The 10779-nt window shown below is 33.0% G+C and overlaps 1 protein-coding gene across 1 annotated transcript; it reads right to left on the bottom strand.

Annotated features, from left to right (window-relative positions):
* Positions 1–669: 669 nt before the first annotated feature.
* On the bottom strand, positions 670–8973 carry LOC133175280 (carbonic anhydrase 2-like). The gene is made up of 8 exons (XM_061310378.1): positions 8844–8973; positions 6507–6536; positions 4493–4663; positions 4077–4225; positions 3335–3427; positions 2068–2131; positions 1701–1858; positions 670–1322 (listed from the first exon to the last, which is right to left on the bottom strand). The coding sequence occupies exons 1-8, from the start codon at positions 8971–8973 to the stop codon at positions 1089–1091; spliced, it is 1029 nt and encodes a 342-aa protein (XP_061166362.1). The 3' UTR covers positions 670–1088.
* Positions 8974–10779: the final 1806 nt, after the last annotated feature.

Here is a 10779-nt window from a genome sequence, read left to right as displayed (position 1 = left end):
AAATTTTATTATATTATCAGAATTATTTCTAAAGTTATATCGATTTGAAATTTTGACTTAAGTCTGTTCTGTTTATGGTCTTGGGGTACTCATTATGATACAAGGGTAGCATTTGAACCAATATAGAACTGTTAGGTTATTACACTTTGATCACCTTGATTCGTAGACCTTCATCAGTGCTGGAAGGTTACTTTGTAGATTGGTAACCTTTATTTAAGCTTTTCCTACAGAAGAAGACGCGGCGGAGGCACTTCAAATAATCTTACCGTATCATGTCATGGACAGAAAACACCCTCACATTCATCCTCTTGTAAAATATTCAATATCATCATTCCGTGTAAAGGATTTATTACATATTTTAATTTTAACACAAAATTAAGGAAGTGTTGGATTATATTATAATTACAAAGTATAGGGGATGAAATATTTTTGTTATTCTGAGAGTTATCCTTTCTTGGAGTGTCGAGAGTTGAAATAGGTTGTGACATTTGCCTCGTTATTGCATTCAGCGATGTTACATAGGTTAATTCTCCAAAGCCATACAGTTAATTTTTAATTGTATATGATTTAGAGGAAAAACAAAAATGAGAGCAGCATTTTATTCTATCTTGACAATTTTATTTCATTGCATAGAACAACATAGTTAAAAATCAAAACTTGCACATGCGCAATATTTCATCAAATCAAGCAGATTATACTAAGTGATTCAGTCATCCTCGTGTAGAAAAATAAACAATACTTCATATCATTATATTATAGAAAAACGAAAAATGAAAACAAGAAAAATCATGAATATCACAGTTGGGACATGGGATTTTATTACAAAAGGACATCTGAATGGCTAGCCATGTAATGAAAACCGATTGCTATGACACAGAAAAGAAATGGATCACGTTATTTCACGTACAACGACGCTATAGTTTAATTAAGGGAAGTTTAATTTAGAACATGCACACAGCATTTTTGCTAAACCATCAGATTGGCGTTTTTATCAGCTATGACAATTAAGTAAATGTTAGAAAGGCTATGTGTTTTCCTTATGACTTAACATGTACATTGTAATTAAATTATAAATCATAAAAATCATTTTAGATAAAGAATATAGCTAACAAAACTAGAACAAAACCATTCAGCACGGAGAAATTGGCCACAGTGGAAGAATTCTGTGGATCAGAACTCGGGGATTTCTGATTTATTCCATTAATGTTACTGGTATATATAATTCTGTGATTCAGAGGCTGGATTGGCCGGAAGTCGTCTGCTAAATCTTTATCCGGTTCCGTGGGATAGTTCTGTTTCACATCATGGCGGAAAATTTCAAGCTGCAATGTAAAGGTGTATTTTATTACTGTTTTACCTTTTTTAAATATTGCGTGAAATTATCACTTAATCAGGTCCCAGGCCTAAAATGCTGTTTTTATTTATATGAATATCAATCATATCAAACAATAGTATGAAAGCTTTTAAATAAATAATTAGGCCTCTGGAACTTACATTTAATAATAATTTCCCTAAAATTTTCAATTATTTTTGCTAAATTAATCCACAACTGATTTTTGTAGTTTAACAATGTCTCTAATTCTAGGATAAACTTCAAAACCACGCTGATAATTTTCTTTCTATTACATATTCGGGGAGGAATGTTTTATTTAGATGTCGAGACCTTGATGATTAAGTTTTGTCTAGATGATTCCACGCACCTGTCTCCTAGAGACTTTGATTGTCTCTTTAAACAATGTCCAGATGACGGTTTCATAACAGGGAGGAGTGGTCAGGCTGCCTAGATATCGGTAGTACGTACTGAGGTCAGAGGGGAGGAGGGAACGCAGGGGGATAGCAGATATCTCCACGTGGTCGTCTATAATATGGAATAATATTACATAAAAAAAATCAGTGATTGGTATTGAAGGACGGAACAGACTAATACATTACATTAAGTTCCTACAATAAGTATTTCTATCAAATTCATATCAATTGTTCAGATAAAGGTAAACGTTTTCCTTAATTTTTGTTTTAAATTCCTTAATTTTACTTAAGGTATCAAGTGCTTGATGGTAAAGATCCTACCTTTATGGGCAATCTCTTTGAAATGGGAAATGATCTTCTCAAACTGTGGATTCTCCTCTCCGATCTGTAAATTATTCACATTTTTTAGGGTTAAATAGTTTAGCGCAGGTATCAAAGTATTTATAGCACGGAAAGAACTCAATGTATACAATAACGTACCACTTTGCTGTGTTGATAGTAGAAAAGAAAAAGATTTTGTAGTTAACATGTAAAAATTCAAATGTTAGAAGGATATAGGAAAGGTAAATATACCGAATAGTTATTAATTTCCTGTTTCGTAAAAAAATACAAATCATGAACAGAGCAAAAAAGCACGGACCCCTAGAAACACCAGAGATTGAATCAATTGCCTAGAAGGAGAAAGTATCCTTTGTTGACCGGACACACCCCCTTGAGCCCCCTGTATTGATCAAAGTTCTCCGTATTCAAAATTGGTATAAATACAATGGTCTACCCCTAGGTAGGAAACATGTCATTCAAATTACAGTGTAAATACGACCCAACGACAAGTTGTATTTGCAAACGCGTCATTTTTACGATCATACATTCTGCGAAAAACAAAATTGTTGAAAGACCTCTAACACCATTTATTTGTCAGTAGCCTTCATTGGTAAAAAAAAAAATGGTCATACTCCGAACATGATCTAACAAACCGAATTAATTGTAAGACGTGGAAATATACGTAAATATTGGAACTAACTGAGTCATCCCATTTATAATGAAATAGTAATATGTTTTCTTTTGCTACAGAGTGTTGAAAATAAGCACCAAGTGCTCTAGTACTCTAATTTATGATAAATTGGTTTTGAAATTGCTATTTTTAAGTGTTATTTATTCAAATAATGTGGTGAATATTAACATTATGTGGTGGATGATTATATCTTGTAGTATATTATAGATGCTGAAAAGGTAAGGTAAACTTTGTAAGTATGTGGATAAAGTTTACCTAACCTTTTAATTATAATTAACATACTAATAGATTTAATAGATAAAGACAAAATGATGCAGAAATTGCATTGTAAATGTGCTGCATTTTATGTGTAGAGGAGTTTCGTATTCAGCTTTAAGGTAAATATAAAATATTTATAGGTTATGTTGGAAAGTCATATACATGCAGTTGAGTACTGAGTAGTTGACATCATTAAAATGTAATAAATATTCAATTTGTTGAAATTTGGCAGGTTGTTGTAGCGAGAGGTAGAGATATATTCGGCTGAAGTTATAATTATTAAGACTGGGTGTTGGACATATATAGATATATACATACCTCAAAAAAGAATCCCAGAACTTTCAGTCCGTTGGCTTTGTCCATGGCCTGAGAAACATCGGTGTAGTGTGTAGAATGGTGGACGATATGCATCTAAAATGGCAGAAAAGATATAAGTATTATTGATTAATACTCAATGTAGGTGTAAAATTAGGACACGGGTAACAGAAAACTTAAGCGTTGGAAGTGCTTTGTTCTGTACTGTGCACGTACTTATTGTCACCGGCGAGGTACCTACCTTCGCCGCACATATTGTCCTCCATCGGTACACATTAAAACCGCTACAATATGTGCCGAGACAAGCCTTATTTCCACCGGCAGATTGAGGGGGGAGATGTGGGGTATATGTACAATACGTGCCACAAACATTTGCCCATTTTTTTGCCAAAAATTTGTTTCGAAAAATCATTTTACTGGGGTTCTATAGAGAGAGCGAGAGAAAGAGAGGGAGAGAGAGAGAGAGAATGTCCAATGAAGGTAGACATACCGAGAGGGACAGTTTGTATAATTTAGTCTTTGGTGTCGATATGTGCCAATGGACATAATCCATAATCACAGTGAGGGTAGTTGCATTTGTCGCCGATGACAATATTTAGCTTTGTACTTTAGCAGTGTTTAAGTTAGAGTAATTTTCTAAGGGTTCAACCCGTGCCCTACATGTGTTCTCATGTGGGTTAAAGGGTTAAAAACGTGGGTTTTTTTTTAATTCTTTGAATCAGTCCGCTATGATGTGAGCTATTACCTCCATTGGATAGCGTCTGGTGTCCAGGGCGTGTTCTGATCCCCTATCGTCTGTAGCTCCCCAGTGGAAGTGGAACTGAGCCACCTTAAAATCCTCAGACAAACCGCCTCCTCTTAACAGGGGCTGGGCACCCAACAGGTCTACTTGGACTGAATTCAAACATAATTATGTTTAAAATAGATTAAAAATGTCAAGAAAAAAGTTAAATTTATCATTATTACATTACAATTTCTCTTATAATTCGACAAATGTTGCCTGTTTATATTTTATTGAAAAAGGACATGTTTATGCAAGTTTTTCTTTGTCTGACATTTGATTATACGCTACTTCTGTGTGCTACTTAACTATAAGTATTACATGTATAGATTTGTATTTTACATGTGAAAGGAAACCTTTAATTAGACTGCGTATCTTACTTGTATGTCCGTTGTTTGTTAGACTCATGTTGACATTCTGGATTTGGTCGTACCCTTCCATCTCAAACTCTGTTAACTTCCGGTCCACAAACACTTTGTGAGTCTCTATATGGACGGGGGACTGATTGTCTCCCCCGCACGTGGGATACACCGCGTGCCAATGACTTGGGCCTGTAATGTATTCATAATTATGTTAATGTGACAAGAACTAATCTAAATTTACTCAAAGTTTAAAAGAACCCATCTGACTTAATGATAATACATGCGTTAGCTTCTTTAAAAGTTTTGTAAAGCCATGTGACCAGACGTCAAACTTTGAAACAGACTTTCATGATAATTTATGTTCTCGTACCTCTAAGATTCATTTAGAAAATAATAAATACCACCACAAACAATAACGATCATTCATAGGAGGTATTTTTCATACTTTGATTAAAGTTAATTAAATTCCAACAATATTACAGGTATTATACATGTATGTAAGGTTACACATTTTTATGTCCTCGTATCGAGGATTCGGAGGTATATAGTTTTTGCCCTGTCCGTCCGTCTGTCTGGGTTTTTTTTGTTTGTTAGTTTGTTTGTTTTTTTGTTTTTCCGCAAAAACTTTAACATTGCCCATAACATCTGATTGGTTGGAGCTATAACTTTCATATTTCACATGTGCATTCCTTGTGACAAGACCTTTCTTTGGGTATCATCATTATCTGACCTTTTGTCCTTGCCCTTGGAGTTTTACTCAGGTTTGCAAAATTTTACCGAACTTTAACCTTGGCCATAACTTTTGAACAATTAGTGCTAGGGCTTTCATACTTTACATGCGCAATCCTTCTGACAAAACCTTCCTGTAGATACCAACAACTTTACCCTTTGACCTTGACCTAGGAGTTTGACCTACTTTTGGAAAACTTTCACCCTGCCCATAACTTTTGAACAGGTGGTGTTAGGGCTTTCATATTTATCATGTCTATTTCTCGTGACAAGCCCTTCCTTTGGATAACAACAATTGTAATCCATTGACCTTGACCTTGGAGTTTGACCTACTTTTGAAAAACTTAAACCTTGGCCATAACTTCTGAACAATTGGTGCTACCCCTAACAAAAAATACTATAGTTAACTATAGTTTACTATAGTTAACTATAGTTAACCATAGTGATAACTTTGACACTAAGAAAACTATAGTTAACTATAGTGATAACTTTGACATTTTGATTTACTATAGTGATCACTATGACACTATAGTGATAACATTGACACTTTGATTTACTATAGTGATCACTATGACACCATAGTGATCACTATGACACTATAGTGATCACTATGAAAACTTGGAAATACTATAGTGATCACTATGAAAACTTGGAAATACTATAGTGATCACTATGAAAACTTTGATTTACTATAGTGATAACTATGACACTATAGTGATCACTTTGAAAACTTTGATTTACTATAGTGATCACTATGACACTATAGTGATCACTATGAAAACTTTGATTTACTATAGTGATAACTATGACACTATAGTGATCACTTTGAAAACTTTGATTTACTATAGTGATCACTTTGAGACTTTGATTTACTATAGTTAACTATAATAAACTATAGTTAACTATAGTAAACTATAGTAAACTACAGTTAACTATAGTATTTTTTTTTGTTAGGGACGGCTTTCGTATTTCACATGTGTATTTCTTGTGAGAAGGCCTTTCCTTGGGCACCATTAATTTGGACTATTTTACCTTGACTTTGATGTTTGACTTTTGAAAAAGACTTTAACCTTTTCCATATCTATTCAATAGTTGCTGCTAGGGCTTTCATATTTCACAGGTATATTCCTCGGGACAAGACCTTACTTTGGGTACCAACATATTTGATTTGCATTTGAAAAATTTCATTTGCTATAAATTGCCATATGGGGACATCAGTGTTTCACAAACACATCTTGTTTTTTCTAATGAGAATCTTTGATAAAAACAATCTCTCTCTCTCTCTCTTTCTCTGCATACTTACCATGATCTCCTTCATAGCTCCACTCGTTCCCTGAAAGAAAGTAACAAAAACATTAATTTACATATATATATCATCATTTGAAACCTTTTTATAGCATTTCACACCGATACTAAATTATAGACATTTAAGTCACCCAGTTCAGTTCCTTGTGTCAATCACGACATGCATTCATGTAAAATCCTTGATTATATTTAGTAACCACAAAAATTGATTGATTTCAGACTTGTCTGTCGGACTGAAATTTATCTCTCAAGATGGGGATTTGGAACATTTTAGCTCACATTCAAAACATCGAAAGAAAAACCCTCTTTGTATAAAGTTAAATCTGCATGTATTTATATGCATTGCTTAACATGGCTTGACTACTACAATCTAAGTCTTGGGCTGCAATAATCGTCTTCCAATGTTTTTATTTTTTTGTTTTCATTTCATTTTATTTTTTTTTTATGAAGACACTATCCCTTTTCAACTCCAAAGATACAGGAATTGAACAATAAATAAGATAGTGCATTCTTCCCTTGCCAAAATGAGAATCAACAAAAATAAATAATAAATATACATATATTAATCCGCAGTAGAATAACAAACAAAAAGACTGGTACCGACTGACAGTGGTGTCCATTTCGTGTTAACCCTCGTATACAAAAGACTGCCAAAAACAACAAACCTACAGCAAATTCTAAACTGCGAATTCAGCGTAAAAAAAAATAGCGCAATAAATATTGTTTTGCAATCCTTTCAATCAAAAAAAAAAAAATGAATAAATGAATGAATAAATAAATAAAAAAATAAATTGAGATAGTCTTTGATAAAGGCTAGGATGAACAAAACAGATGAATTTTCTTACCATGGTGATGATGATGAAGGTGATGACCAATGCTTATAACACTGCCCGCATTGGTGAGAACCACCCAACACGAAACCATAAAAACAAAGTCTAGACAATGGCGAAAATCAATGGACAATTGCATCCTGAGGTTGCAAATATTCCAAAAATAATCCACTGTTCCCTCCCCGAATAGCGAGACCACTAAGACAAATGTGAAATAAAGGGATTGTGATGTCACAGACAATACAGAGATCTGCATGTACTAAAGAATACCAATGAAAAAAATCTAAATGTCCCTAAATAGATGACAACTAGTCAGGGCATAACCTGTTCACACAGAGGCTGAGCAGGCTTAATAAAAGCTGAATCTTCAATTTGTTTGTTGGTATCATGATTATAAATTTTTATGGTTTGTGGGTTTGAATTAATAAAGAAATGCTAATAGAGTCACGTTCAATTTTGAATTAAAAATTCTACATAGAATGATCAAAAGCCAGCAAATCAGATAAATTTAGGTAGCAAAACTAAAAACACTGCATATTTCTTTTCTTTAATTAGTTAAGGTTAATTAATAATTATTAAATGCACAATCAATAACTAAACCATGCACTTTTTTCAGTATTAGAAAATGCATCAAAAAATGATTCCACTTTTTAAAATGGAAGTTCTCAGCTTCGCCAAGATTTGAAAATTAAGGAAAAATAAAGAATGAAATAATAATAATAAACGGTATAGATATCAAACAACAACAACCAAAGAAACACTGGAAGTATTCTGGCCAGAGGTGACCTTAGATTCCGCGTGAGGAATGTGTTACCTGAGCAGACAGGTGTTCTGACACCTTGTTCAACAGAAAATGATGTAATAACAAATGATTGAAATCATCAACAAAGATTATCAGGCCTGATTAGTACATTTCAGTATGTCCTTGTAAACTGTTCCGATACCCGTGTGATGCTTATCAAAGGCAGGTTTTTATTTACTTTAAAAACCATGTGGCCTATTTGTGTAAACCGTATAAATTCATATTTCAAACGAAAATGAAGAACTGGAAAACGATTTCCAGACGAAAGGAAAGATAAGAAATCTATAGGCAATATTACAGTAACATCGATTGTTAAATCATTAAAATAAATCTACAATGCTTTCTGTCATCATGTGGTATGTTGACATAAAATGTCCTTGTTCAGGATTTCGGTGAACTATAGGATGGTTAAAACAATTAAAACGCGCCTTTGTATTGTTAAATTCCATAGAAGCTAATATAGACTGCATGTACACAAGTAACATATTTTTTCTACCGTCAATAAACATTTAGATAAGGTCAACAAAACTTCATGCAATGAAACTATAACGATATTTTTTTCAGTTTCAGTGCGGATTTAGGGCGCTCTGAATATTAAGGAATTCTTGATAGAGTGTATGCTATTAAAATCACATTAATTTCAATTATTGCGAACCTCTGTTGTTATTTATAACTCCTCTAGGGAAAGGGCTAAAATATATACCGTCCCTGCTGTCAAACCCATTCTCTTTTGAGAAGGAAATATTGTTGAGATAAATAACTTCTTTAAAGTTTGCCTCCACCCCAGCCCGGCCATCTCCACTAGAAATACTGGATCCTCCCCAGCAGTACATGTCTTATGATACGTCGCCATTCTTGTTTAATTTATTCATTTCTGCTATAATTTTGTTATATAATAACCTATATATACTAAACATACATGTGTATATAGTTCGGTACGGTTTTTGCTATAAATAAATTCAATGCTTAAATATTTTAGGAAGTAAATTAGCCCCTTAGTTCGCATAAGTAAAAATATTAAACAGCATGTGGAAGTAATTAATTAAATAATTCTATAAATATAGTGTATTTTGTATTTTCAGACCTCTGCAATAATTCTGGTTTCATTTAAAAATGAGATGCCCTACATGTTAACGAGAGTGCAAAATAGCCTTGTGATAAGCAGCACTCCGGTATTTATGAGACAATATCTCCGCAGGCCAATTACTATTACAAAGTTAATTGACTTTATTAACATACAAGTATGAACAGATGGCAAAATCTTTTAAATACTTTTTATGGAAAAGTAAAATTTATAAAACAAATAAATAAATTAATAAATAAAATAAAAATGTATAGAATTGTTTAAAGTAGAGACGAAAGTGCTTAATTGCAATTTATAATTATAATTTATAAGCCTCCTTAAATCAATAATCAGGAAATCTAAAAGATTCAGATGAAGTGTAGTAATCCATATTTATTTCAGAGGGGACATTTATTTCAGTTAGCTAAATTTTGAAGAAAATTGCTTTTGATCTGAAGGATCCATATTTAACATTTTTATATTGCATTCTAAAGTGATGAAACAGTAAAAGATACTAAAGACACAAAACACTTTCTTACCAGCTCCAGCGGCCGTGAGGTCAAAGTTCCAACCGAGACAATGTAAGAGAATCAATATCAGGTACATATCGACAGATTTAAGATCAAACGTACAAATTTTAGAAATCCAGAGATCGCCCCTATATATATGGTGAAAGCAGATGGACACTTGACTCTGATCGCCATACCGATTGAAGTAGGGTCATCGACGTCAGAATACCAAACATAATCAAACGCTAAATCGCTAGATCGGAAAACCGACAAGCGCAAAGAACAAAAAAGTCAAGGAAAGTTTGTCAAATGATTGATTGTGGTAAGAAATGGGAAAAATAAACAAAGGCTGATGATGTAAGAGTGCACGTGTGCATATACAAGGATTTGTTGCAAAGATAATTATGACCTTAATGGAATGGCGTACTTGTACTCTTGTGCGCTGTTGATTTTAATAATAATGGACAGTTAAAACTAATATCCGACTTTCCCCCTCATCATTACATTTTATATTCTAGTATCTAAATAAGAGACAAAGTTGGAAAAAGATTTAAAACAATTTTTTTGAGAACATTTTTTTTTTTTCATCTTTTATTTCACTTTATTTCACAAAATGTTTATAACAAATACTGTACATTATTAATTTAATAATAGTTTCGTGTTCTGCTTCACCAAATAATTTACAATTGTGAAATAAAAGGAAGAAGGGAGAGGCGTTCAGTCTGAATCAGCATTGCACAGGATTTGAAAGAAGAAAGAATCATTTAAAAAAAAAAAAAAAAAGATGGCAGGGGTATGGACAAGATAATTTTTTAAGCTGTTGCATTTTTTGATTTGTGGGAAAATGGAAATAACCTTTATCCTTCATAAATGACAAAATATTTACACGAAAAAGAGTGAAGATAACGAACAGTGATATTGCATTCGTTGTACCGGTACATGTACTGCAGTAAAATTTTATTTCTTCTCTCGGTTCATTATTATTATAGGGTGATTTCAAAGAACCATAATAAAGTTCGACCAAAGCATATATCTGCACATAACTTTTTAACTTATTAATCACAACC

The sequence above is a fragment of the Saccostrea echinata genome, unplaced genomic scaffold, assembly GCF_033153115.1.
Source record: "Saccostrea echinata isolate AGI-Se365-2 ecotype Australia unplaced genomic scaffold, CSIRO_AGI_Sech_v1 ptg000062l, whole genome shotgun sequence".
NCBI lineage: Eukaryota > Metazoa > Mollusca > Bivalvia > Ostreida > Ostreidae > Saccostrea > Saccostrea echinata.
The sequence above is the reverse complement of the archived record's forward strand: the minus strand, read 5'-3'. Positions and strand labels throughout refer to the sequence as shown.